This window comes from Nematostella vectensis, chromosome 8 (genome assembly GCF_932526225.1).
Source record: "Nematostella vectensis chromosome 8, jaNemVect1.1, whole genome shotgun sequence".
Taxonomy (NCBI): Eukaryota; Metazoa; Cnidaria; class Anthozoa; order Actiniaria; family Edwardsiidae; genus Nematostella; species Nematostella vectensis.
Window position 1 is genome coordinate 4,776,504 of NC_064041.1, and position 27,696 is coordinate 4,804,199.

The window sequence follows — 27,696 nt, forward strand, 5'->3', positions numbered from 1 at the left end:
TTTGCAATCCAAATACACACATTAAATTAACAGTGTCAACCGGAGTCGAACTCATCTCGTCTCATGAGCAGGGTGGGGTCTGGGTCTGACCAATCCCCCCGACACACCCACACACCTCTGGTCACTGCATGCCCTGTGCGTGGTTGGTGATTTATTTCTATAAAATTGTATAATAAAGTTAGGGACATTCTGTTATAGGATAGCTGGACTTCAACTATCAATTCTGCTAACTGAAATATACCTTTCAGTTGTGTTGGAAGGTCCGCCACACAATGTTAAAAATGGTCTTTAAAAAAAGTTTATTTATTTATTGAGACTTTTATTACAAAATATAACTGGAAAGCTTGTCTGCCTACTCCTCCTTGTTGGATAGCAATGACAGTTTTTGTAAGTATGACCTGGAGGTTTCCCGGATGTTGACGATAATATAAGTGACCAATCCCGTGACGTAGTCCAGCACACGCCATCTACCGCGTGACGTAATGATATAATCAGCGACACTGGAGTGTGGAAACGACCGGAGAAGATCACCCTTAAAAAACAGGACAGTGTAGCATTAGGTCTATCGATGGGCAGTGGTTGTCACTTTTTGGTCGCCTTTTTTTTTGGGGGGGTGGGGACCATTTTTGTGGTAGGGGAGGGTCACCATTTTTGTGCATTAGATTGGGGGGAGGGTCGCAATTTTTGAACCGAAAAAAAAAAATTTAGCAAGCCTTCCCCCGATAAATAATGAATGACAGCTTTAGAACATTTTCAGTCTTTAAAATTCTTCAAAACTAAGAATGGCCCAACCTTAACTAAAAATTAGATGTTCTTATAAGAGTTTATGGTGATGACGCGAAAATAGACTGATTTCTTTATCGAAGCCACTTCCCATGCCATAAAGAATCCTATTTGGTATCATTTCCAAAAATAAAAACTGAAATATATTTCCGTCCCAATAGGACTTGCTCGCGTGGCAACTAGCCGAAATGGTAATCGCACGTCTACTTTTCACGCAAAAGCCTCAGGTGAATGGGATCCGGTGAATAAATAGAATACCGACTTTGCTAGAATAATCTCCATGGCAATATTGCAAAGCTAGTTATATAAATAAACCTCCTTATAAAAAAAATAAAGAGCGATATCTTAACAGTAAACAATAATGGTTAACGCAAAGCACTTTTCAATATTAGGAAACATTCTGGTATTTGCTGTTAAGAGATATCAACTCGTGACTTGGGTGCCAAAACTTGTTTAATCTAACACGATATTGGGCTATCATAGATTGTGTTATCAATCATAAATACTTACCCATCCGCCGCGCTTCTTAATCCAGTCTACGAGATGTAGAGCGGTAAATTCATACATCCAATTGCTAACTTCCGTAACAAACACGCTTCTACTGTCTTTGTAACATTCTGTGGCAAGGGCTCCAGCAAATGTATACACTGCGATAATCCTAGCCCAATTAACTCCATCTTTGACTATTTCTGTACATACACTTGAAAATACATCATGCACCACTGTTTCGCTGGTAAAAGAAGCATTTACATGGCGAGAAATGTCCGCGTATAGACGTGGATAACATTCTTCTAACATCCACCCAACTTCCTGCGCACGCTTTGAAATTGTAGGCCATTTCTCATCGCCATCAAACGTATTTCCAGTCCAGGCGGTAATGCCAGCTCGTTTAAGTCCCTCCCGCTGTAATTTCCCATCGATAAACTCAGTACAGAGTTGTTTCGCCTGGTCTAATAGCCTTGCAGCAGTCTTGTCCTGTTGTAGTTGAACGAGTCGACGCGTCAGTCGTATTTTTGAAGTTGTGGAAGCCATATCGTTCCAGCTAAGTCTCTTTGTTGGAGACGGTCTCTGTAATTTTGACATTGTTGTCTTATAAGGCGAGCCTTTGCTTGTAAATCACTTACAATAACTTTAGAGTAGTCTTTGTAGCCATAAACAAAACAGTCCGAGACTACGAATTACCATGCAAATTTCAAATCACAACAGATGTCATTGATGGGCCGTGACAGGCTTTTCAAGTGCTATTTGTTTTTGGTCAACTTTAATTGCTTTTTCAAGGCCGTGATTTGCGGAAGGGTTCGCAGGTGTTTACTGAGTAAACATTTCCGGAAGCCAAAATTTTACTTGGCGAGGATATCAATTGAAACATGTCCAAAACGCCATGATGCGTCTAGCTGGAATGAATCCTTTGTGTGTGCTAGTCTTCGATTCAAAAAACAAGTAAAGTTTGCCCGAGGTCATGAGTGCTTAAGTATCCAGCACTTTCTTTCTTCGGCCGTTAAGTCACACCGGTAGTCATCTAACCCGTAACCTGGTAACGACCGCTTGGTTTCCGAGCACGCAAGTGAAGGCCCTTACCCAGGGGGGGGCTGCAGGGGGTGCGTTCGTGCGAACGCACCCCCCCCCCCCCCCCCCCAAACGGCCTAAGGTCCACTTTCGGTTCTCAATAGTTGTGCTATTGTAGACAAAACTATAAAGCAAAAGCTATATCACTCTGGTATGTAGCCAAATCCCACAATAAACGTACTGTGGAGATACTGTAAAGGCATTAAAAAAATCCCTTTTTTTTTTTCGGCGTCAGATTTTTATCAAAGAACTCACCCCCCCCCCTCCCCCCCAAGAAAACCCTGGTATGGGCCTGAACTGTCAGAATCCCCCGGCCGCTCGCTCCGATTTTTTTCTGGCACACGGTCCCCTTCCCCCTCCCCTTTTGGGCCGCTACGCAGGCTAGAGGGACTACCCACCATACGGAATGATTACATGAAAGGCGGGTCCCATGGAAATATTTTCTATTTTCCTATTCCTTCTTTTACTGCAAACTACAATCTTTTCAAGAACTTTATTATTTATTTTTATTGGAGTACATAACTGCAATAGAATACAAAAATTAATGCTTAAAAAATTTTACACGAATTTTACAAGTCGTTTTGTATGAATCCGATACTCCATGACAAGCCATTAAAATACCTTCAAAGATATCGAACTCGTACAAAAGAAGTACAAGAAAATATAAATATCCTTACGAGTTTCTCAACTTTGTTTTACAAGTCTGTCTTCTACAAGAGAGTTATTGCATTTGACTATGAATTCCCACAGACAAACACTGGGCCCTTTATCATCTCATCAGTTAGCACTGTGTGGGATCACTCAGAAGAAGTACCCGGACCACCTCCTATATGTGCCTATACATTCGGCTTAAGTAGCCTGCAAGCCGGTCCTCCGGAGATTCGGGATTTCATCTCCGTAGAACCGGCTAGCATGCTACGGCTTAAATAAATTACAATACAACAAGTCTTACTTTGGACGTTAATCCAAGCTAATACAAGCTCTCTTACCCGTTCAGAAATATCCGAGTTTTATGAACGTGAGACAATTTGCCACTTTAATTAAAGAAATATAACAACAAGTGACAATTTCTAGATTCAGCTATTCTAGTCTTGGGAAGATTTTGAATGCCGCCTATTAACTAATGAAAGCTTAACCAACTTTCGACTGTGCAAAAAAACAACACAAACAATATTTCAGGAAACTATTAAAAACAACTACAAACCTTAAAGCCGCACCATCACCAGTTTACTTCCGGAGGCCCGACGGAAACCTGAACCGTTAAAAGACAAGAATCTATTATATCCGAGATATTAAACAGGCCATCCGCTCTCAATTATCAATAACATACTCAAAAAAACTTCCAATAAACAAACTGCCTTCAATATTTTGAAATATTTTTCGCGTTTTCCGTTAAAAATCATCGGATGTTGTTAGGTAATCGACCGGAAGTAAACTGGTGACAATGCGGCTTAAATCGGGTTCGTCAGTACAATAACTGATCCTTCCCTTCTAGAGGTCCTGACTTACAAGTGACTTCTTTAGTACAGAGCCCCGAAAACTTAAGCTCCGCGCTATCACTCAAACTGTGTTTTTTTTTGGTGTACTTTAAGGTTTCAAGTTAACAAAACTACACTCTTTCAAAAAGACTAAAGATTTATACTTACAGGGAAAATGCGACTTGAAAAATAGCCTGCTTGCAGGCGGTACTCGGTGTTATTATTGTGGGAAACCCTCTCTGTTTGGTGATCGGGTTGAGCCTTCCGGAACCACGCGGCTTAAAATACAAGATGGCGCCCGATCACCGAACGGTCTTTCGCGATGATAACATCGAGTACCGCCTGCAAGCAGGCTAATTGAAAAAAAGTGTCTAACCATTTAACTTAACCCCTACACAGTGTGTTCTGCTTGGTCTGAGAGCGGCTGTAATTGGCGGGTTGGTGCTGCTTGCTTCTTGCGTCGACCTGGCATGGGCTTCGAGGGCTTTTTGTTCTCCCGGATAGGGTTACTGCTGGGAGTGTAACGAGCACAGCAAAACACCAACAGCGCCACAAAAACTATTGCGGCTATGATTCCAAGAAGAATAGCCCACCACTTCTCCTTCACAAGTTCCTTTAGGCCTACAAAAAGAGTGGAAAAAATTTAGGACCAAGCCAACTTGCTGCTTGAGAAATGCTTATAAAATGTAACCACTAGATTAATTATATGCAAACGTGCTGTTGAAATAGCGTGTATCATATATAGTCAATAAAATATTTGATTATATCTGAGTAAATAGTGGTCCACTTTTTTGGAAAAAGTATTTTGAAGTCAGTGCTTTCAATAAAATGATGTTATGTGTTATGTCTTTCTCAAACATCTATAATGATGCCCATTCAGAAGAATTACGATACTTTTGCACAAATTAAGTACACAGAAGTGCAGCAAAAACTGGTTAAATTGATATAAATAATGGGGGGAAATTGAAGGTGCACCCTTTAGAGGTTTGTCATAGATTGATTACTTTACATAGCTTCACAGACAGTTGAAAGCAAATGTTTAATACAATACGTGAGCTTATGTTTAATGTGTATGAATCGATAGTTATGTCCTCAAAAAGCGCCAGTCAAGATACCTTTGACAGTGAAAAACTTCTCTTTAAGTCGTTTAAGAGGGCCATCAAGATCCAATCTTCGGCAGACAGCAAAGGCATCACAGTAACCGTGCATATTCGCACATGGAGAACCAGCAGACTTCATGAGACCATGGACCTGTTTGGGAAGCTGGGAGGAAAAAACGAACATCGTTTATATAGTCTCTCATCTAAAAGATAATGTTATATTTATATAGTTATTACATCCAAATTCGTTGTTGCGCGACCTCGGCGAATCCAAAATCCTTGTCTCTTTTGGGAATAGCGCGTAGTCAGACACAAGCTTTGGGGGCGGTTCGTCTGGTTTTGATTGTTTGGTTTGGTTGACTACGCGCTATTCCCAAACGAAGGAAGGAATTTTGGATTCTGGCAGGTCGCGCAACAACGAATTCGGCTATAATCCATAGATGCTTTGTGTACAATACACAGAAGTGGTCCAATATACCCAAGCTAAATGAGTGTGACTGTAAAAACAGAAAAAAAGCTGATTGCAATTAATGTGATTGCCCTTTTCGCCTTCTTATTTTACAGTGTTGTATAGACTGTTTGTAAGATAACTGAACATATCATTAAATGATTTTCTTTTAAAGCCCCGTGCAAACTAAGCCAGCACCCGCCAGCATTGCTGGCGAATCTTGCTCGACTGACCACAAGACAAAGGTAATGTCAGAAAGTCAATTTCCCATTTTTTACATTTCCTTTGTCCTATAGTCAGTCAAGCGAAAATTTGCCAGCAATGCTGGCAGGTGTTGGCGCAGTTTGCACGGAGTCCGAGACCTGGGACTCTCTTGCGTCGACATTCTGGCTCGCGTGAAAGAGGGTCCAGTATTTATTGCATGCGCATGCCCACACTTTTACCAATCAGCGATCTTCGCGGCAAAAAATTGAAATACGAGACCGCGCAATAACAGACGGGTCGATTTCCGCAAACCGATCATCGCTAAGTTAAAAAGAATGTTTTATGCATGTGAAGGAATATCGACGAACTTCTTGGGATTTGTTTTCTATAACAACGCGATAAAATTTGATTGAATATCAAATTCTAAAAAAGCGCGCGCTCATTTAAAATGACGCTATTGTACTAAAGCGAGTGCGTGAAAATAACGAAAACTGAAAAGCTCATTTATTTATATCTTTTTCAGACTCTAAATATCATCTGTCCTGTTCTCAGAAAAGATTGACAATCAAGTATTTACCCACGACCAAAATCAGCGTATCATTTCTGAAATAAACTCTCGCTCGTCCCTTTCGCAGCCATCTTGAACTAAGCAACCACGCCAAACTACATATGTGGTGTATCTAGCGGGAAACCTAGGAAATGTCTGGGTGTCGTGCATGCTCTTCAAAACCTTCTGTGCGGTATGTGATATTTCCATTTTTACCCCTCGGTATTGAAGTATTTTCGATAATATTGTGTGGTATTGCGGTAATTAGACCCCCCAACGCCCCCCCCCCTTTACTGCTAGTGCTGTACAAAGTAATATTTTGTGACAGCTGTTTGGCTTTTTTAATGTCTACATCTACATCTACATTGTTAATCCACAAAGGGGTTACCATCACTGTGGATATAAATTAATTGTATAAATAAATACATTAATTAATTAATTAATTAACTAAAATAAATAAAATAAATAAATAAAAAAATTAAAAAATAAAAATAATAAAAAATAAAAAATAAAAAAAAAAAGTGAAAAAAAAAATGTGCAAGAAAACTGATCAAAAGTGTGACTAGCTACTGTAGGGACAGAAGTGGCTTGGTCTAAAATGGCCTTACAGCTTTTAACAAATTTCTCAAACAAGGTATGATGAAAATCTTTTGAAAAGATTATAACTTACAGCATGTGAACCAAGAATATGGACTTTTCGAACAAAATGCAAACCGTGCACTTTAATTTCAAGAACAAAAATACTACTGTATGAACAATGAAATACTCCAAAGATATCTCAATAATTCTGATTAAAGCAAAACAACAGTATCACACAGGTTAGATCTAGTATTACCCAATGTCACGAGAGCATAAGATAAGAGAGGGACACTTTGGTATTACCTGCGCGCCATGTCGCGTCCGAATCCGGCTATTTTTAGTAACCACCACCCCACCACTGCGCGTGAGGATTTGCTCCTTTTATTTTGTCCTACTCCCCCGTGGGTTGCGTGTTGTTTTTTTGCCAACTCGAAAAAAATAGGGTGCGTTTTTTTCGGTTTCAAGTCACAAAACAGCGGCAAACAACAAGATGTAAATGCCAAAGCGTGGGGGTAGGGTGAGTAAAAATGCTCACGCACAGTGGTGGGGTGGTGGTTACTAAAAATAGCCAGATTCGGACGCGACATGGCGCGCGGGTAATACCAAAGTGTCCCTCTCTTATCTTATGCTCTCTTTCCAATGTTTAACCATTATTGCGTTTCATTACATGGAAGCATACCTGGGTCTTATCCCGCGTTGGTGTACAAGTGTTGTCCTTGCCTGGCTCTTTGCAGCAAACAGTACACAGATCATTATCAGCTGTGCACTGACATTCCTCAAGGGCATACTTGGTACAGATAGACTTAGCACATTCCCCTACAGAACACACACGCCGCCCTTTGTCGCATACTGTGTTATCTGGCTGATAGACAGACTTAGGGCACTCTACAGAGCTACCGCTGCACATTGCTTTATCCAGGCAATCAGTCTTGTTTCTACAGCTGATGTCGTTGCCAACATATCTACAGTCTCTACCACAGCATGGACCTACAAAGGTAATAGTTCTGATTTAGAAAGATGCAAGAAACAAATAGAGTATACCTAGATTTTACGGTACTGGATTTTATTATGGCATTCTTTTCTCCAGGCGGAAATACAGTGAAACGTACAAGAAATTACCTAGATTTTACGATATTGGATACAACGATATTACAATGCAAATCTATTCTCCTGAGCGTAATTTTGACCTCAATACAATTATATTACTGATTCTGTCTATCAACATAGAGAGAAAACCTCTTGTTAAATGCAGATTACAAACTTACAGAGAGTAACTGAAAAGTCTTTCACAGGGTACAGTTTCTGTTTAATTATTTTGTCAAAGTTGATAACTAACTCAACCTCGCTATAACAATATTTTCAATGGATTTTCTTTAAATCGTAAAATCGTGGACCTCTTTTCAACGATAACTCTATTCTACGAGACACCAAAAACAGTAATTCGACTCTGCCAAATTTCTGTCTTTAAAAAGACTTCTTCAGGGCAGACTATGATACATTTGGTCATTTCTCCCGGGCCATATCGTAAAATCCAGGTCCCACTGTAAATATCTTGGAAATTTACAAATACAGTAAAACTCGCATAAAGTGTCACTTCTCAAAAAAGTCCCAACAAGATGACAAATCATCACTTTGGCAGGTTACACACAAATCACCAAAATTATGTCAAATCTCTAAGCTGTCATCAAAATCTTAGTACTGAAAGTGTTGACTTAGGCGAAGCTTACTGTATATTTATTAAATGGATAATAAGGGTCTCCTAACACAGCTATAGATTTAAAAAAGCAGTGTAAATAGCACCAAGTCTAGAGGAACCTTGATTTAACAATAGTGCAAGATAATAAAAATACATTGTGAAAATTGTCAAATCAAGATTCTTTCTTCCCTGCTAGCAGAGGCCTCTTTTCTCTGTATTTTGCTGGACTGGCGTTCGCAAGGAAAAGAGACTTCTGCCATGGGTCGAAACTGTTTTCGTTGCGCATGCATGAGCGTTTCTAAGCGACCGCATGACGGGCCAAAACCGGTACCATCGCGCGAAAGCCGTCAATATGCAAATTTTTGTCCGAATTATAAATCAAACCCTTAAAAAAAAAACTGTTCAATTTCAATCACCTAAAACGTCACTAAAAAGATTGAACAGCAACCACAGCAAAGACGAGTTTTGTCTTGTTTGTGGGATAAATTCCAAGACATCTGGGCAGGCGAGTTTCTTCAATGTAAATATCGCACAGTTGGACTCGAAGAAAATGTTACAAAACTTTTTGGTAAACTTAGATCAGCTAATTCTAGAAGAATATACAAAAGCTGTAAACGGTAGATTGACTCATTAGTCAAACGAGTGAAAATTCTGAATGAAGACAAGGCATTCAATGGCTTCTTTTATAATTCGTCGCATGATATTTCTACGGAGGACGCCGTTTCCAATGCGGGCTTATTATCCAGCAGCGAATATACGTTTCATGCATGCGCTAGTCATTGTGGGCTCAAATAGTGGCCAGTAATTAATGAACGGAGCATGCGCTCTGGATCTCGTCCACGGTCGTGGACAGCGGTTTGATCAAACGAACTTGCGACCAATGGCAGAGGTCTCTTTTCCACGCGAACGCCAGCCAAGCGAAGTACAGAGAAAAGAGGCCTCTGCTAGCAGGGAAGATTCTTTCTTATATGAACCAAAATCGTGCTCATTATTCTATTGAGCAATGCAATTTTATATAAAAAAGTAATTTTCCTTGCATGTCTGTTTTTAGGTAGATTTCAGTTAATTGAACAGAAGTGGAATTTTTACCATCATAGCACAGGAATTAGGATACTTTGTCAGCGATTTCTTAATCAAATAAAATAAATGCATTCCCAATTCGTGTTGAATATTGTATTCAGCAATATAGCTCTAACCTGTGAATACAATATTCAACACAAATTGGGAATGCATTTATTTTATTTTATTGAGAAATCTCTGACAAAGTATCCTAATTTCCGTGGTCATAGAGGTTCAGCATACATCCCTTGGCTTATAGGCCTAGTGATGTATTTGTGTTCAATCCACAAGGCATGAAAATTAATACAAAGGTTTAAGACTAAAGTACAGATTTTTTAAAGAAGACAAAAGAGGTAGTTTTAGGAAATTTGTAAGCTTCTTGCAAGCTTAACATACCCTGGCTTGGACTGCATGTAGCTGGTAGTGTCAGACGGCACGCCTGAGGGTGTCCTGGGGGATTGCAGCATCCTCCTTCAGCCTTACAAGAATTTTCGTCACCACAATCACACTGCTCATTCCCCTCAATGATGCGGTTTCCGCAGATAGGAGTGTCAGCGGATATAAAGCATCCACTGTATTTGGGGTCGCCACGTTTGTCATTGATGTTGTCACGGATTGCTTTCAGGCTGCATGACGAGAATACATCGTTGTTGGGGCGATCGCCAGATGTCGCCTTGCTATACATAATATAGTTGCCATCCTTACCACCTGGCGAGCAATCTCCGTCTTCTGGGTCGTGCTGAATATCAATAGAAATCAACATACACCTATTTCAAATACGGTTGCACTCAGAGAATGTGTGTATCGTAACCTGCAGTGCTTCATGGGTATCAAGTAAATAAGAAAATAAGCGTAAATAAAATACAAATGCAGGTGTCAAAAGCTGTAGAATTCTTGTTTATGTTCTTATGAACATTCACACGACTTTCAGATACAAGGATTCAGCTGTTTATATGCTACCCATGAACCACCGCGGGTTACACATGGATTCTCAAGTGCAACAGCATCACTATTTTTTGCATTATTATCATTATACTATACTATTATTTGATGAAATAAACTTAATTGATTGAACCTTATTTGAAATAGGTGTACAGTCAATTTAACTGCTTTGAAATGCAAAATGACCTACCATGGTCACCAAGAAAACAACCAGCCAATCAGCCAATTGAGTTTTTTTTATTGACATGATCTTCATAACAAGGGGATTTTTATTCTTGGCCATGTTAAGAAGATAAGTATGTAGAATTCTTGTTGTTCCACATTCTCAACCAATCCAAAAAGAAATTTACTAGACAAAAGATAAAAATGGCTCCTCAAAATCTCACGTAAAATAATGAGAGAAAGAAAACCTCAAAAACCCAGTGTGAGGGAGGGGAGAGTGAGGAGGAGAAAGGATCAACTTTGGTTGGTTGTAGGTTATCATAAATTCAAATCTAACCCTGCCCGCATAATACATGTGTTAAGGGCTACAAAAGTTAGTAGTTAATGCCAGCTCAATAAAAAAAACATGGCATTGCACTTGATTCTCGGTGTGACAATCTAGAAACCTCCAGTTGAAGTTTGGCGCTATTTATATATTCATAAGGTGCGGTTTCAAAAACAATAAAAAGTCAGGAAAACTTTTTCATACCTCAGATCCAAACCCATGACCCAGTTCATGAGCAAATGTGACTTCGGAGACTTTAGGCGGTGTGAACAGTCTATATAGCTTCAATGTTACAACGCCAGTGTTGTAACTTATATACTGCCCTCCAACTTTGCTGTATCGAGAGCAGATTCCTCCGAGAAAATTCGGTTTACCGATCCATGCAAGGCCCAAAATTCCATTATCAAAATCACGATCGGTGAACATGAAAGCCTCGCAGACATCACTGTGGTCGTCTGATGATAGCAAATTGAGCATCACATCTATTGCTAGGTTATCATCTTTGTATTTGTCTGGAACATCTTGCTCGTCATAGATTACCATTTTCTTCACACGGAATGTTATTCCATACGGCGAATACAAGTCATAATTCGTGGTGTTGAAAGCGTTTTTGTAAATAATCTGAACGGCGGTTATGTGCTCCGTAAGTTTGAACACAGCTCGGCTTTTACCACCACAGAGTTTGGTAAATAAATGGTCGGCGTAGAGAGCTAAAGTACAACTGTCTAGTTTCTTTTCCTGCTCCGTTGCACGTCGTGGTCGATCTTCGCCCGAATCTCTCTTTTCCCGATCCAAAATTTCAGGCATTTTCATGCTCATATCAGCGTAATTGCCCTTGTTTTCCACATCTTCGCTTCTGTAAATCACGGAATGGAACTCAGGTTTATCAAAATATCGCTCCGATGGTTCTACATAGAAGCTTTCGGTGTTGCTTTGAATCTTGCCTTGAAACTTTCCATCTTCCATAGTTCCATAAACCGCAGAACCGGGCTCCCCAACTACTTCGCCCGCTACCATTGAATTCATGTCTATATCTAGTGGGGTACCATCTCCATTTAGGATCACGGCATCGCTGGTGAATACACCAGTGTTTCTACGAAGTCGAATTCTTCTCTCTCGGCCGAAAGCCTCGAAGCTCAACTCGTAGTGCGAGCCATCAAGAACAGATCGCCTATGGATAGCATGAAAATGAGTTGGATTATAGTCTAGCGGTTCAAAATGCTTGATGTAATCACTAAGACGTCGTAGTTCCTCGCAGTTTGCGAGAGTTAAAAAAAGTAGAAGGGCTATTATTGAGTTAGCCATGCTGCAAACACACGAGAAAGGGAGGGGAAACGAACAACCCTCCTTCTAACGACGCGAAGTCACGCTTCGGAGCGCCCTGGGGAAGTTTACGCGCAATCCGAATACCCGAAGGTTTACCGAGAACCGTCGTAAGTATTTTAATTAGTTCTGAAAATTAGGAGTATAATAAAATGACAAAATACCAACCTACAAATTTAGTGATTGATTGAAAAGGTAGCTTCTTTGGAATCAAATTCAAAAGTAAAGAGAGCTTCCTAAGGATATTTATTTGTATTTATCCTGAATTGGTTACACGAGACGCTATTTACTTTTTTTTCCGACTGCACTTCGATAGGTATTTGATGCTGTATACTGAATTACACCAAAAAGGCACTTTTCTCGGGCGATTTGAAACCAAATACAAAGTTATCCTAACAAAAAGTGTTCCGCGTCACAAATATGTTAGCTAGTGCAACCTTGTCTGTCAATAGAAGAATTTTCTTTCGGGGCACCAAAAGAAGGGATTTTATTCATTGACAAAATACTTGACTTTTAATAAACGAAGAGCGAAGTTAAAGTAAAATCTTCTATTCCATATCGTTTTATTTATGTACGATAAAACACAAATAGTTTTTACCGCGTCCGTCAAGTCGTCCCAGTCCTTCTCGACAAGAGAAGTGCATTATGGTCCCGTAAAATCCAAGATGGCGGCCGCACTTACGAAACGAAGTTGGAACTTGCTTCGGTTTTCCCGTGAGAATTGTTTTTTGGCAGTGTTTAGTTATTATACCTGGCTACCAATAACTTAACATCCTTTAATTCTCAGGGTCTGTCATGCTGAGTTCCCTGAAAGCCTTACAGACGCGCACAATATTGAGTGGAAGTATAAATTTGCTACAGAATATTAAGACCAAACCAAACTTCTCAACTATTGACAACAAGGAGCAGATAGTCGTCCCTGCAAGCGAGGGTAAGGACATTTACAATTTTAAAAACTCTGTGTGTGTGTTGCTTTTAATGCAGAGGATACTTTAGGGCCCATCAAGTCTATTTCTGCACAAGTCCCACTCCCTTGGCTCACTGTGTTACTCTTAATTTGTATAACTTATCTAAATAGGCATTTTGAAGGATTTTAAGTTAGTTGTATATGACTTTCATCAGTTATACTGGTGTGGAAGTTACTACTGGGCTTAGCTGTGAATCAAGTGCCCCCATGTGTGAATTGTTAGTAAGCCCTGCCAGGCTGGTAGCTGCCAGAGGGTTTATTGCGTCCCCAGTGGTTCTTTCACGTCCCTTAGATTCAGGTTAGTGTAGTGCAGCTTGAAGTGGCAGGGCCTCCAGGTTAGTGTCCTTATTTAAGAAGACTGTAAACACAGAAGAACAAGCTTTAACTCACTTGTGAAACAAATAAAAATGAAGGCATGATCTTGGGAAATTAGCCCAGTCAGAGTTAGAATTCAAAGCTAGTACACAGTAGTGGCCCATGACCATGCTTCTATGTAGAAGCAGATACCATGACATGCCAGGGTCTGCAGGATAAGTCAGACTGGTGTCAGAAGCCATTTGAAGTGCCAGGAGAGACTGGACCCCTGGTTATCCTTATCCAAGTACTCAATTTAGACAGCCAGGTTTTATGCACCCAAGCCAATCTGTCCCAGATTTTGACCAGGAGCAAATCTGCCACACCGAACTGTTGCAGCTCTTTGTTTTGCTACAGTATTTTGTTGATATCTAACGTGCCCTTGTAAGCTATTATTTTCCTTCCATATTTTACAGTAAGTCAAATTACATGATGAAATCTTAAAACAACCATCAAGCTTTAAATTTCATTAAGAATATTTAAAAAAATCAAATATCACAACATTTCTAAATTGCTGAAGCCGATGAAAGTCATATATGTATATCAACAGAATCAACAAGACCAGAAGAAGATGCTCTTAATCAGCAAGATTTCTTTGATGTCCATCAGCTTGTGTCATTAAGGGATTTGTTTGTTGCTGGGGTACACTATGGACATCATGAGGGATGCTGGAATCCACTGATGAAACCTTACCTGTACGGCACAAGAGAGCACTTCCACATTATTGACCTCAACCAGACTATCAAACACTTTAGGGTGAGACTATGGTACTTTGTGTACTTGTATGGCAATAGAGAGCACTCCCACATTATTGACCTCAACCAGACAATCAAACACTTTTGGGTGAGACTATGGTACTTTGTGTACTTGTATGGCAATAGAGAGCACTTCCACATTATTGACTTTAACCAGACTATCAAACACTTTAGGGTGAGACTGTGGTACCATATGTGCTTTTATGGCAATAGAGAGCACTTTCACATTATTGTCTGGTTGAGGTTATTGACCTCAACCAGACTATCAAACACTTTAGGGTGAGACTATGGTACTTTGTGTACTTGTATGGCAATAGAGAGCACTCCCACATTATTGACCTCAACCAGACAATCAAACACTTTTGGGTGAGTTTAACTTTGATGACAAGGGAAACTGTATGTTTTTAGGAAAGTATTTCCCTCCACATTATTTTAATATTTGCTCATAATGTACTTTCTACACTAAATATATATACCAAATAAACTTTACTTATAAATGGACTTTTGATTTCACCAGCTTGCATTAGACGTGCTGTGCCATACAGTTTATCGTGGGGGCAAAGTCCTTTTCATCTCTTGCAAGCCACAGTTTGAAGAGCTCACCCAAAGCCTGGCGCGTGACAGTGGCGAATACTTTGTGACCCAAAGATGGCGGGGAGGAACCTTCACAAACTCCTACATGGTGCTGGAAACAAGGAACCTCCCAGATCTTGTGGTGTTTCTGCATGTCCCTTCTCTTGGGAGGAACGCCTTGGCCGTGAAGGAGACAGCTATGTGTAACATCCCCAGTATTGGCATAGTGGACAGTGACTGTAACCCTAATCTCATTATGTACCCCATCCCAGGCAATGATGACATGCCATCCGCTGTACAGATGTACTGCAGAATATTCAAGTCTGCTGTTTTAACTGCTAAAGAAAAAAGAATGGCTCTGTTAGCCAATAGAAATATAAGGCTAACCTCAAAAGATGCTGAAGTTGAAGAGGAGTTTTAGCTTATTCATAAATCTTTGTAAATATACCCGAAAAATAATTAAAATGATAAAAAAGTTTAAAAAATCCTTTATCTGCTACAAATGTCGGGAAAGGTCTTCTATGGACTAAATGCCCGACAGTTTTCCAATCTATTCAAATAAGCCAGTAAATTGAGTGAGTTAAATTCGTCCTATATTTGTTTAGAAAGGGCAAGCAATTCTGAATTGTTTTTCCTTGCTCGTATACACCATAAAATCGCTATTTTTGTGACACTTCAATTTTATCTGCTTCAATAACACAGTCTGGAAAGGTGTTTATCCGGGGGGGGGGGGGGGGGGGGGGGGGGGGGGGGGGGGGGGGGGGGGGGGAGGAACAAACTCGGATAAAAACAGACGTGGGTGATCGTCGGCAAAATCTATTTTAACCACAGGTTACCCAAGCATTCGGTTTGTTGTCTAGTCACAAGAGAATTTGTATAGTGATGAAAAAATGTAAATTAAAGAAAATAGACTGTTTTTGGGATCTTTCCTGAGTATCATGGGCCCATTTTACTTATTTGTTTCCACTTCAGCACCCATACAAGACTTCTCTCGTCTTGTATGGGTGCTGTATGGAAACAAATGAGTAAAATGAATGAGAAAAATGAAATTTGAGAGATCCCAAAAAAAGACAAGAATAAAGTGAGTCCACTATGAAGTCTATTTCCTTTAATTTTCCATTTTTTCATCACTATACAAATTCTCTTGCGTACTAGAATACAGACCTAGTGCTTGGGTTACCTGTGTTTTAACCCTAAGGGATGGCACCTGGGGCCTGTGGGCGGCAGCGGCTTCTGTTCTAAAGCGCGCGCATTTTTCGAATCGTGATCTAAACAATGGTTGCTATAGTTTCTTTTTGTGTACGTCAATGATAATTCTTATTCCAAGCCTGAACCTTGTCAATGAAAGACTGTCGCCGCTTTTTCCAGACAAAATGTCTCATAACCGAAGAAACGGTGGGCCCAGGCCCACAGGATGCACTAAAGGTGAGTTTTGGACGAGCTACCCATCGCGGGATTCGTGCGAGTGTCCCGCGACTTTTTCGGCCGTTTTTAACCATTTAATTTGAGTATATTTGAATGAAATACTTAAAGGCGCATTGTCACCAGTTTACTTCCAGCCGATTTCGTAACAATATCCGATGATTTTTAATGGAGAACGCGAAAAATACCTTAAAATATTGAAAGCAGTGTGTTTAGTGGATTTTTCTTTGAGGATCTGATTGATAATTTAAGGCGGATGGCCTGTTTAATATCTCGGATTTTAATAGATTCTTTTGTTTTTTAACGGTTGAGGTTTCCGTCGGACCTCCGGAAGTAAACTAGTGACAATCGGCGGCTTAGGGAAGGGTAAAGAAAAAGGAACAAGATCCTCACATCCAAGACTCAGATGTGTTTTTTAGTTATTAATTATTTGTATACTAATTTTTCAATTTTCTTTAACAGCCTCAAAGATCCGGGAGTTAGTAAGTACATCTGGACTTGTTTTCTAAATGTAGAGATCCGCTTTTATAATGAGCTGGTTTGTCCGCAGATGTCGGCCTTGGATTATGCTAATCGTGCTATCCGAAGCTTGAATAACGAACTCAGAAAACTTGGGGTATGTATTTGACGCATTCAAATTCATTCATAATTTATGATTAATTCTTACGGAAACGCGCCAATATTTCTAGGCTAAAAATGATACCTTGGAATATGATCTACAAGACGGGAATCGGTGAGTATCCAAATTTTACTCATTTTAATTTAAGCTGTTAAATATGATTATATATCAAGAATTCTCCAATACATTTATATTTTTAAAGGCTCCTAACAGAAGAGCAAAGGAATGCAGAGCTCTTTCTCAAGAAGCAGGTAAAACCAATAGAATAAGATTGAGTAGTAACTGATTAATAATCAGTTAACTGTGGAAATCTTTGCGCACAAAATGTCATCGTATCCTCATCATCATATAAACCTTTTGCGCGCTATACTATGTCCTGCATTCACAAAGACTGCACTACGAAGAATAGGGCGAAAAGGGCCAGCTAGAAGGCAAGCAAGTTCATAATCGTTTATGATCATGTGCATTGTAGGATAAAGGCAAGATGCTGGCCAAGCTCCAAGAACTGTAAGTATGCATTTCTGATCAGTTTTTGCGGTAGAAAGAGACATTTTCCAGCTATTAATATATTTTTTCCTTCAGGAAGTTACAGAAAGTCTTCATACAGCATTTACTGAAAGCCATGTTAGAGAAGGTAAGGCCCACTGACGGAGAGACAGACAGACAGACGGACGGACGGACGGACGGATACATGCTCTCCCCCCCCCCCAGTTCATTTTCAAATTTACAAGGAAATGACCGGTTGGGTTGGCTGTGCCCCCTCCCCCCCCATTATTTTCTAAATGTCCCTTGTATTGTTCCCCCCCACCTTCCAGCTCCATTTCTTTAATGTCTGATACAGCCCAGTTTTACTGGCAGATTGAATGCCTATCTAACAGACTTCTCGGTGTTTCAGGTCCTGTCTGCATCGGCCCCAGCTCTTGCCGTAAGGTAGGGGGATAATTAAGTTATGAATGTTCTTGTTCATTTATTTTGACAATGCACTGATTACATTTTATTATTTTTTTAGAGAAGAGAAAAACCTCCAGTCCTTCAGTGATGGGCTACAGGAAGAAAAGGTATTAAAATATTCTACATATTTCATATCCATGTAAGAAATGATACTGAATATGCCTCTGTTTGTCAGGAGAAGTTTGCGGCACAAATTGCAGAGCAGGCAAAAAACAATGCCGCAAAAGACGCGTAAGTTGGTACTTAGTTCTTCCAAAGTAAAGATTATTCTTAACTTCATTCTCTCTTGTTTTGATTTCAACAGACTTCTCGCGGTACTGAAGGGAGAAATTAAACAGGCGAAGATTCGTTCACACGCAGTAAGTCACGTCGCGAATAAGACCCGTTCACACGCAGTAAGTCACATCGCGCATAAGACCCGTCCACACGCAGTAAGTCACATCGCGCATAAGACTCGTCCACACGTAGTAAGTCACATCGCAAAAAAGACCAGTTCACACGCAGTAAGTCACCTCGCGAATAAAACCCGTTCACACGCAGTAAGTCACCTCGCGAATAAAACCCGTTCACACGCAGTAAGTCACATCGCGAATAAGACTCGTCCGCACGCAGTAAGTCACCTCGCGAATAAAACCCGTTCACACGCAGTAAGTCACATCGCGAATAAGACTCGTCCACACGTAGTAAGTCACATCGCAAAAAAGACCAGTTCACACGCAGTAAGTCACCTCGCGAATAAAACCCGTTCACACGCAGTAAGTCACATCGCAAATAAGACCTGTTCACACGCAGTAAGTCACTACGCGAGTAAGACTCGTCAACAAGCAATTAGTCACATCGGGAATAAGACTTGTCCACACGCAGTAAGTCACATCACGAATAAGACTTGTCCACACGCAGTAAGTCACCTCGCGAATAAAACCCGTTCACACGCAGTAAGTCACATCGCGCATAAGACTCGTCCACACGTAGTAAGTCACATCGCAAAAAAGACCAGTTCACACGCAGTAAGTTACCTCGCGAATAAAACCCGTTCACACGCAGTAAGTCACATCGCAAATAAGACCTGTTCACACGCAGTAAGTCACATCGCGAATAAGACTCGTCCGCACGCATTAAGTCTTACAGCGAATAAGAACCGCCCACAAACACTTAGTCTTACAGCGAGTAAAACCCGTCCATGCATAGTAACTCTTACAGTAAACTAAAAGCTAGGGTGCCTCAGATCAAGTATGGCGAATTAATGGCAATTGTTATTTTAGTGCACCGCCGAGAGCCAGACTTGCTCTCCATCTACAACAAGCGTGGAGAGTGGATGCACTACTGAATGCGCCGAGGCTGACGTCCAGGCCACTAGTGAAGTGACAGTGGTGTCAGTTGAGACACAAACGGATGTTGTACCAGAGGTAATTAGACATTAGGTACCAGCATTTATAACAGGTTGCAGCTATTTTTATTATTATTTTTTAGTCTTCTCCTTTTAGTAACGATCCTTAATCGATTTTGTTGTTGCATTAGACCCTGCACCCCAAACAAATTGCGATACTTATAAGTATTATTTCTTTGTTTTTAAAACATTATTTTCATTGTTGTTTTCTTTTCCTATATAGAGACGCCCAAACCGTGCAATTCGTGCATGGCAAAGCTTCCGTGAGCACCTTCGTGACCTGCGCAACCGCCTTCTCCACGGATCTGATACATCTTAAACGGCCTTCAGTGGTAGCTAGCACACCTTGAGATACACCCTACAGCAACTATTCTACTCCACACTGCTCCTCAGTGTGCTAGCTACCACAACAAGCATACCATCAGTGAGTGCAACACCCTTAAAAATCCAAGACATCCGTGTGTTATACAGTAGGTGCTCCGTGTGTTATACACTACGTGCTAAATGGATAAAATGGGGGGGGGGGCTGATTTTTTTGGGGTGTTGTCTTTTCTATATAATTTGACCAAGTGTCAAATCAGACTTCTTGATTCAACGAGTCTTAGGGGCAGTTTTTGGCATTTACAGGAGTCCAGGATACGTATCAAGTCACGTTTCATCTATGGAATGCAACCCTGTATACACCCTCAAAACATCTTTAAATGGTTTCCGCTATATGCTTATGTTCCATATTTGAAATCATTGACAGAAAACTTTTTAATGCTACAAGCACTCATTCTCCGTCATCAATATCCTCACTCATACCTGATTTGCTGTCTTCCTCTCTCTTTCTTTTCGTTCTGCTCTTTTCACGCTTGGTGAAAAACAAAAAGCCTTTTGCTTCTTCTGTGTCATATATAGCTTCAACCTTTATCAACTTGGCAACCCGGCTTTGGTCGCACCTTCGAGAAATTGAGTGCCTTCACTCTATCTGAATTTATATTTTTAGCCAATTCCTTCCCCTCCACTTTCTGATCAGCTTGCAGCTAATCTCTTGCTCGCGTTCCCCTGACGTCTGGAGAAGAGGGGGGGGGGGGGGCACCCAAAATATGGGGAAGCATAAGGTCTGGAGAAGAGGGGGGGGGCATGGAAAATTTTGTTCCACCTAAAGGGGGGGGGGGCAACAAATTTTTTTCCTTACTTTTATCAAAATCCTCACGCTCCCCCCCGGGATAATAAATGAACTTTCCCTTAGAAGTATTAATAACTACAGTATTATTAATGGTGGAATTACAGCTTTGGCTTTATTTGATTCTTTAGGTTGAAAAAAACATGAACAAAAAATAATTATGCTGATTAATAACCATCTACGCTTTCCATTGCTTTCAGGGAGATGGCCTGTGTCGCTGTAGGATGTGATAAATTGATGAATTTTGAATAATTTTTATCTGCAATAATGTATTTTTGAAAGCATATTTTTTTAGACTTGATTAAGAAAATAATGAATTGTAAATGTGCGATGGTCCGTAGAGACTAAGTAAAAATCAGTTTGTTCTAACTGAGGACATCTAACACATGACAGATGTCCTGCTAGGACCCCGGTGAGGGGTAGGGGCGGGAAGGTATTCCGCGTAACCACGTATTTTACACGTGGGCCCAAATATACAGGGTATTAGCAGGAGCACAAACATCATGTGCTAGATGTCCTAATTGAAAAATAAAACATTAAAATACTACCTGTCTCTTATCTTTGTCTGCGCGGGTTTGAGTAATTCTACAAGGAATTTTTTCCCTACATTTGCAATCCAACCCTCGCAGCAGTTTCGATACTCAAAGCATTTCCTCTTGGATCATGGCAAGTAATTTTTGTTTTACGAATCCTTTTCCTTTTGGTTACATCCAGTTAAAGCTACCCTGGATTTCAGAGACTAAAGTTTTACAGATCCCTTTCGGGCCATTTTCAGTTATGAACACGCCGACAAATTTTAATAATTAAATAATAATACCTGAGAACCCTTAAACACGAACGCGCACTATAAAAGGGAATTGGCTAGGGCAAGCTGACATTCGTCATTTGACATCACTGAGTCCAGATCTCCGTGGAGAGGTACCAAAATGCTACAATAGAGTTCTAGAGTGGCCGATGACACACTATTGAAGCAAACATAGCCTTATTTTTAAATTCAAACTAGCGCGCGATGTGTTTGATTTCTCAAGTACAATTTTTGCTCTTGTTTGTGTAAATGGACTCCAAACACTGTCCCCAATATTCCTTATAGCTCTTTAACACTCTTTTGTACTTAAAAGTTGTCGTAGTTTGTCGTACGGCTTTACTTTTAGCAAGTTTTCTTACGGCGGTTTTCAGAGGTCCGCACACAATAAAGTCTAGTTGCGAATGAAAACGACTTGCGCGAGAGCTTGCGAAAAAGGAGGCGGAGCTATCCCTTTTAAGGTTGGTGACGTAAGCGCAACACAAGTGAGAATCTGTCAAACACAAGCACAAGCGCAAGAAAATCAAGCAGTTGCGTTCTCTTGCGCTCTTATGTTCTAGTGAGAATGGGAAAACTACGTGCGTTCCGCTTGCGCTTACGTCTAAGTGAGGACCAACCTTTATAGTGCGCGTTCGTGTTTAAATAGAGGGAGGGATAGTTAGAATATGCTGGTTCCGCTTTGTGGCAGTGCAAAATTACCCAGAAGCCCCCAGGGCGAGGCTGCGCTTTCCAATCTTCCAAATCACACTATGAGCCTACTGAGCCTGTAACTCAGCGGTATAACCCGTGAAAACAATATGGCGGCGTTGGGAGTGCCGAGAAAATGTGAATCGCATTATCCTTAATTCACCAAGTATCCACCCTGAGAACCTAGGAGCATACGTACTTTGCCATGTCACACGTGTTTACAGACTCGATGGACCCACTTTTGCACCTATCTGCAACAAAACTCGCAAAGAAAATACGTGAGTTGGAAGTCAGCTCGGAAGAGGTGATTGAGATCTACATAAAACGGATACGGGAAATCAACACTAAAATAAACGCGGTAGTCGACGACTGCTTTAGAGAAGCGATCGATGAAGCAAGAGATGTAGATGAACTTTTAAAGAATATGGGAAAGGATGAAAGAGAAAAAATGGGAAAGAGAAAGCCTTTACTGGGAGTGCCCTTTACTGCCAAGGAGTCTTTCTCTGCCAAAGGGATGCCAAACTGCAGTGGTCTGATGGCGCGGAAGGATTTCCGTGCTGCAGAGGATGCACCAGTTGTCGAGCGACTTCGCCTAGCGGGCGCTATCCTGATTGCTGTTACTAACTGCAGCGAGCTGTGTATGTGGTGGGAATCGGCAAACAGGGTGTATGGTCGCACATGCAATCCGTTCGATACTGCAAGGATTGCAGGAGGGAGTTCTGGAGGAGAGGGTGCGGTCCTTGGTGGGGCGGGGTCTGTGATTGGGATAGGTGCAGGTAGGCTCATTTATTCCTTAGTTTTTGGCCAATAAAAGTTGATTCAGTGATTAATGAAAAAGCACTTTTTGAGATTTCGAAATTCTAGTGAAATTTAGATGCTGGGTCATGGTTGAATTTTGAAGCAGTTTTCTAGCAGTACTTGTGTTTTCCCTCATAATCCTTTTGATACAGTGACCCATCCGAGGTTGTCGAGTCCTCGTCGATTGACTCCTTTAAATCAAGTGCACTGCCAGTCTTAAGATCCTTACGGATCCCTGGCCACCTTCGCCGCCTATAATACCTTGGCGTCCCCTAGAAATAAGCGCAAGCTTTAATAGGGTCTAACATTTAAGCATTTAAGCACCCATCTGGGAACAAGTTAAAGTTTTCTTATTTAACTCATAGTGAGCTTTTTTGGTAAGGTACCATATTTATATGCAGGAGCTGACTAAATCATGAAATCAACTTTGATATTCCTTACAATATAGTTCAAGGCATGGCGTAGAAGGAAGCATTGCCGAACTGTGGTTTACTAGCATTCAGTGATTTTTAATATCTTTTATATATTTCCCTATAGAATCAATCAATCACTCAGGACCAATTCATTGTTATTTGGCAATTTTTTTTTACTGGAAAAGGTGAAATTCTCTTCAAGAAAGAGTGATTTTTATCATGCCTTATTAGTATATGACTTTAAGGCATGAAAAAACTGCTTTAAGCTTCATTTGAATTTTTAGAATTCTTTCCCATTTGTTTACTTACCCAAAACTCCAAAATGAAAAAAAATCGTACCATTCAAATACAAAACTGTATTTTGGCAGATTTCGAAAGGGTTGTGATGGCTCTCTGTACAGGGATGGGGATCACACAACGTTACTTTTTGAAATCACAAATAAAGCTATTTCCAATCAGCTTATTCAAGCAAGTTCCTGAGATTAATTTTCTTTATCTTGCAAATATCCCATAGTTAAGTGAAAAAAAAAATCGAGTAACTTCTGGAATTCTAAGAATTGTGAAAATCATAATAACTAGTAGAGTAACTTCTGGAATTCTAAGAATTGTGAAAATCATAATAACTAGTGGAGTAACTTCTGGAATTCTAAGAATTGTGAAAATCATAATAACTAGTGGAGTAACTTCTGGAATTCTAAGAATTGTGAAAATCATAATAACTAGTGGAGTAACTTCTGGAATTCTAAGAATTGTGAAAATCATAATAACTGGTAGAGTAACTTCTGGAATTCTAAGAATTGTGAAAATCATAATAACTAGTGGAGTAACTTTTGGAATTCTAAGAATTGTGAACATTATTGATTGCCGCTATCCCACAGATATCGGTGGAAGCATCAGGATGCCATCATTTTTCAACGGTGTGTTTGGCCACAAGCCTAGCCCTGACGTGGTACCCAATGCTGGCCAGTTTCCCAATGCTGAGGGGCAGGAAGTGCATTTCCTGTGTACTGGGCCCATGTGCCGCTATGCAGAGGACCTGCTACCACTGTTGCAGGTGAGAGAGGGAGGGTAGAGGAGGGAGGGGAGGGGAGGGGGAGGAGGGAGGGGTCACTTTTTCCTGTGTACTGGGTCCATGTGCTGCTATGCAGAGGACCTGCTACCACTGTTGCAGGTAAGAGAGGGAGGGTAGAGGAGGGAGGGGAGGGGAGGGGAGTGGGAGGAGGGAGGGGTCACTTTTTCCTGTGTACTGGGCCCATGTGCTGCTATGCAGAGGACCTGCTACCACTGTTGCAGGTGAGAGAGGGAGGGGAGGGGAGGGAGGGGAGGGGGAGGAGGGAGGGGTCACTTTTTCCTGTGTACTGGGCCCATGTGCTGCTATGCAGAGGACCTGCTACCACTGTTGCAGGTAAGAGAGGGAGGGTAGAGGAGGGAGGGGGGGAGGGGGAGGAGGGAGGGATCACTTTTTCCTGTGTACTGGGCCCATGTGCCGCTATGCAGAGGACCTGCTACCACTGTTGCAGGTAAGAGAGGGAGGGTAGAGGAGGGAGGGGAGGGGAGGGGGAGGAGGGAGGGGTCACTTTTTCCTGTGTACTGGGCCCATGTGCCGCTATGCAGAGGACCTGCTACCACTGTTGCAGGTGAGAGAGGGAGGGTAGAGGAGGGAGGGGAGGGGAGGGGGAGGAGGGAGGGGTCACTTTTTCCTGTGTACTGGGCCCATGTGCCGCTATGCAGAGGACCTGCTACCACTGTTGCAGGTAAGAGAGGGAGGGTAGAGGAGGGAGGGGAGGGGAGGGGGAGGAGGGAGGGGTCACTTTTTCCTGTGTACTGGGCCCATGTGCTGCTATGCAGAGGACCTGCTACCACTGTTGCAGGTGAGAGAGGGAGGGTAGAGGAGGGAGGGGAGGGGAGGAGGAGGAGGGAGGGATCACTTTTTCCTGTGTACTGGGCCCATGTGCTGCTATGCAGAGGACCTGCTACCACTGTTGCAGGTAAGAGAGGGAGGGTAGAGGAGGGAGGGGAGGGGAGGGGGAGGAGGGAGGGGTCACTTTTTCCTGTGTACTGGGCCCATGTGCAGACATGCTGAGGACCTGCTATCATCATTTTGGCAAAAATACACAAGCGAAACTCAAAACAATTTCCTTACAAATTAAGTGTATTCTTTTAGCGGGAACAAGTTGTGTTTCCATAAATTGTTCACCCTACCATCGTCTATCTTTCGTGAGTTTAGAATTACCGGCCTTTAACCGATTGGAAACATAGACTTCGCATGTGTTTTTCGTTAATCGCGCATCATCTGTGCCATAATAACACAGAGCTTTGATAACCCTGTGTCAGTCATGAGAAAGTACAGTGTACAGAAAAAAGAGCTCATTTACAACCAAAGTCGGAAACAATAACTCTTAACTTTGCCGAGATTTCGGATGGTGCAAACTGCTATAAAAACTATAGCCGAATTTTCAGTGAAGAATAACCAAAATTTCGGATTAGAACAAAAGACAAATTTTTGACGAAATTCGTCAGATTTTGGTTGCATTACTTTCTGTCAGTACTGTAAGGGAGAGAAGAAGAGGGTTGAGGGGTCACTATTTTTCATGTGTACTGGGCCCATGTGCTGCTATGCTGAGGACCTGCTATCACTGTTGCAGGTGAGGCAGGGATAGGGAGGGGGGAGAAGGGAGGGGTCACTATTTCATGTGTACACGGCCCATAGCCTTCTTTAAAAATTTTGGGATTAGATTAATTTGCAATGACATTAACCTCTTTCTGACCAATTTGTAAGCACTGAATAGGTTGCTTTTTGCCTCCCAAAAAGTCATGTGATGTCCTAATTGCCTATAACACCATCCTTGTGTCGTGGTTTCTTTTTTCAGATCATGGCGGGTGAAAATGGTGTTAAACTCAAGCTTGACGAAGAAGTTGATGTGTCTAAACTCAAGTTTTACAGTATTGAAGATGGTGTTGGCAATTTCCTAGTGTCCAAACTGGATTCCGAGCTGCGGGAAGCTCAACGCAATGTCTGCAGTAAACTAGAAGAAAAACTTGGGGTTAAAGTGGAGGTCATAATGATGGGGAAGTTTCAGTATTCCCTGCAGATCTGGGCCCGTATGATGGCGACTTCTGGAGGAAAGCCCTTCTGTCACTATATGGGGAATGAGGTTGAACAAGTTAACCCTTTTTGGGAGTTTCTGAAGGCCATATTTGGCCTGTCCTCCCACACCTTACCTGCTATAGGACTTGGTATGCTAGAGAAGTTTGAGTCCCTAGTCCCTCAGGGCACCACTCAGGCATACCTCCAAATGGCCCAAGAGCTGCGTCAGGAGCTGCAAAGAATTCTGGGTGAAAATGGTGTATTAATCTTCCCATCTCATCCTACTCTAGCATTGCGTCACAATATGCCAATGTTTTACCCATTTAATTTTGCTTATACTGGTATTTTTAATGTTCTTTATATGCCCTCAACCCAGTGCCCTGCTGGATTAAGTAAGTCAGGGTTGCCCATGGGTGTCCAGGTTGTCGCGGCAAATGGGCAGGATCACCTTACACTTGCGGTTGCTATGGTGATTGAGGAACTTGTTGGGGGTTGGGATAGACTCTGTGCCAGCAAACAAAAAATATGATGCTGAAGAAAATACAATATCAATCCTTTAGGGTCAAAAATAAAAAATAAAATTAATACAATAATATTAATGATAGCTTATTATTCCTGTAAGGATGTCTTTATTATTTCAGAAATTATTTTGATATTATGAAATTATATATTAAATATATATTTATTTATGTCAGTAGGAATATCTTGACTCTCGGGTAAAATATGAGAAGTTGTGCAAAGTACTATTTATTATACTGTCATCATTATTATTATTAATTTTGTAACATATTTTTATCACAAATGAGTACTTAATTACATGATGTAAATGATTATCAAGTGGGAAAAAATATAAATTAAAATTGGCATTCGGAAAATCCATAGAATTTTTTTTTAGGTCTCAACAACTTTTTTGGTTTACTTAACAAATAGATCTCATTTTTGCATGCGTCTGTACTCTAATAGATGCACAGATGACGTCACCGCATGTCACGAACAAAAAAGTATGCAACATTGTTGATGTCTTCTGTACATCTATTAGAGGACAGACACACAAAACAATGAGATCTATTTGTGGTATACAACAATTTAAATGTTTTTCTTATTTATCAATCTAGTTTTTGGGGAGCGTTCTCGCATGCTGATGCCAAAGGTGTGTACTCTAATAGCACACGACCTTGACTTGACTAATAAGAGCGCACAATTTACGAGTGTCATTGTATAAAAAAACTAAATACATAAAAACTTAATGCATAACCTGTAAAATAATTAACACCATCAAATATGTGTGGAATGTTTATTTTCTTCTGACAAAAGACACTGAAACTTGTCGAGATTATTTCCTGGTTGACTGTTTGAATATATTGCATGTGATTAGTCAGAAAAAATATTCTGTACATATTTCCCCTGTACTTAGCCTGCGTGCAACACTATTTCTGGCTGCATGCAGACTAACTGATGTACATTTAATCGGTTGTGCTGTAACATTCTCACATCTGGAAC

At 41.0% G+C, this 27,696-nt stretch overlaps 5 protein-coding genes across 6 annotated transcripts; 3 read left to right on the forward strand and 2 right to left on the reverse strand.

Annotated features, from left to right (window-relative positions):
* Window positions 1–287: 287 nt before the first annotated feature.
* LOC5501629 (bcl-2-related ovarian killer protein homolog B) lies at window positions 288–2,266 on the reverse strand. Its single transcript, XM_001622852.3, has 2 exons — window positions 1,294–2,266; window positions 288–532 (listed from the first exon to the last, which is right to left on the reverse strand). Exons 1-2 carry the CDS (start codon window positions 1,864–1,866, stop codon window positions 353–355), a joined length of 753 nt encoding a protein of 250 aa, XP_001622902.2. The 5' UTR covers window positions 1,867–2,266; the 3' UTR covers window positions 288–352.
* Window positions 2,267–2,830: 564 nt separating this feature from the next.
* On the reverse strand, window positions 2,831–12,262 carry LOC5501630 (disintegrin and metalloproteinase domain-containing protein 10). Its single transcript, XM_048731344.1, has 5 exons — window positions 11,094–12,262; window positions 9,857–10,199; window positions 7,385–7,692; window positions 4,943–5,090; window positions 2,831–4,448 (listed from the first exon to the last, which is right to left on the reverse strand). The coding sequence occupies exons 1-5, from the start codon at window positions 12,192–12,194 to the stop codon at window positions 4,219–4,221; spliced, it is 2,130 nt and encodes a 709-aa protein (XP_048587301.1). The 5' UTR covers window positions 12,195–12,262; the 3' UTR covers window positions 2,831–4,218.
* Window positions 12,263–12,821: 559 nt separating this feature from the next.
* LOC5501631 (28S ribosomal protein S2, mitochondrial) lies at window positions 12,822–15,346 on the forward strand. Its single transcript, XM_001622844.3, has 4 exons — window positions 12,822–12,926; window positions 13,000–13,143; window positions 14,084–14,289; window positions 14,806–15,346. The coding sequence occupies exons 1-4, from the start codon at window positions 12,878–12,880 to the stop codon at window positions 15,280–15,282; spliced, it is 876 nt and encodes a 291-aa protein (XP_001622894.3). The 5' UTR covers window positions 12,822–12,877; the 3' UTR covers window positions 15,283–15,346.
* Window positions 15,347–16,139: 793 nt separating this feature from the next.
* Window positions 16,140–20,955, forward strand: LOC116604944. 2 transcript variants are annotated; one of them, XM_048731299.1, is made up of 14 exons: window positions 16,140–16,286; window positions 16,746–16,765; window positions 16,834–16,899; window positions 16,973–17,016; window positions 17,105–17,153; window positions 17,375–17,409; window positions 17,485–17,536; window positions 17,798–17,832; window positions 17,912–17,960; window positions 18,029–18,084; window positions 18,158–18,212; window positions 19,116–19,259; window positions 19,464–19,710; window positions 20,609–20,955. In XM_048731299.1, the coding sequence occupies exons 1-13, from the start codon at window positions 16,169–16,171 to the stop codon at window positions 19,557–19,559; spliced, it is 819 nt and encodes a 272-aa protein (XP_048587256.1). In that variant the 5' UTR covers window positions 16,140–16,168; the 3' UTR covers window positions 19,560–19,710; window positions 20,609–20,955. The 2 variants fall into 2 exon arrangements, with proteins under 2 accessions (XP_048587256.1, XP_048587255.1); XM_048731298.1 differs by having other exon boundaries at window positions 19,464–19,664.
* Window positions 20,956–21,950: 995 nt separating this feature from the next.
* On the forward strand, window positions 21,951–27,071 carry LOC5501624 (fatty-acid amide hydrolase 2-A). The gene is made up of 3 exons (XM_048731818.1): window positions 21,951–22,673; window positions 23,987–24,162; window positions 25,979–27,071. The coding sequence occupies exons 1-3, from the start codon at window positions 22,103–22,105 to the stop codon at window positions 26,723–26,725; spliced, it is 1,494 nt and encodes a 497-aa protein (XP_048587775.1). The 5' UTR covers window positions 21,951–22,102; the 3' UTR covers window positions 26,726–27,071.
* Window positions 27,072–27,696: the final 625 nt, after the last annotated feature.

Excerpts from the sequence above, each read along its gene's own strand:
- LOC5501629 (XM_001622852.3), bottom strand. The coding sequence starts at position 1,866 with ATGTCAAAATTACAGAGACCGTCTCCAACAAAGAGACTTAGCTGGAAC. Across the intron at positions 533-1,293 it reads TTAAGAAGCGCGGCGGATGG|GGTGATCTTCTCCGGTCGTT; the intron begins GTAAGTATTTAT and ends CTGTTTTTTAAG.
- LOC5501630 (XM_048731344.1), bottom strand. The coding sequence starts at position 12,194 with ATGGCTAACTCAATAATAGCCCTTCTACTTTTTTTAACTCTCGCAAAC. Across the intron at positions 7,693-9,856 it reads TACATGCAGTCCAAGCCAGG|GTCCATGCTGTGGTAGAGAC; the intron begins GTATGTTAAGCT and ends TTACCTTTGTAG. Across the intron at positions 5,091-7,384 it reads CAACGCGGGATAAGACCCAG|CTTCCCAAACAGGTCCATGG; the intron begins GTATGCTTCCAT and ends TTTTCCTCCCAG.
- LOC5501631 (XM_001622844.3), top strand. The coding sequence starts at position 12,878 with ATGGCGGCCGCACTTACGAAACGAAGTTGGAACTTGCTTCGGTTTTCC. Across the intron at positions 13,144-14,083 it reads AGTCGTCCCTGCAAGCGAGG|AATCAACAAGACCAGAAGAA; the intron begins GTAAGGACATTT and ends GTATATCAACAG. Across the intron at positions 14,290-14,805 it reads AGACTATCAAACACTTTAGG|CTTGCATTAGACGTGCTGTG; the intron begins GTGAGACTATGG and ends TGATTTCACCAG.
- LOC116604944 (XM_048731299.1), top strand. The coding sequence starts at position 16,169 with ATGATAATTCTTATTCCAAGCCTGAACCTTGTCAATGAAAGACTGTCG. Across the intron at positions 16,900-16,972 it reads ACGAACTCAGAAAACTTGGG|GCTAAAAATGATACCTTGGA; the intron begins GTATGTATTTGA and ends CAATATTTCTAG. Across the intron at positions 17,410-17,484 it reads CTGGCCAAGCTCCAAGAACT|GAAGTTACAGAAAGTCTTCA; the intron begins GTAAGTATGCAT and ends TTTTTCCTTCAG.
- LOC5501624 (XM_048731818.1), top strand. The coding sequence starts at position 22,103 with ATGTCACACGTGTTTACAGACTCGATGGACCCACTTTTGCACCTATCT. Across the intron at positions 22,674-23,986 it reads TGTGATTGGGATAGGTGCAG|ATATCGGTGGAAGCATCAGG; the intron begins GTAGGCTCATTT and ends GCTATCCCACAG. Across the intron at positions 24,163-25,978 it reads ACCTGCTACCACTGTTGCAG|ATCATGGCGGGTGAAAATGG; the intron begins GTGAGAGAGGGA and ends TTCTTTTTTCAG.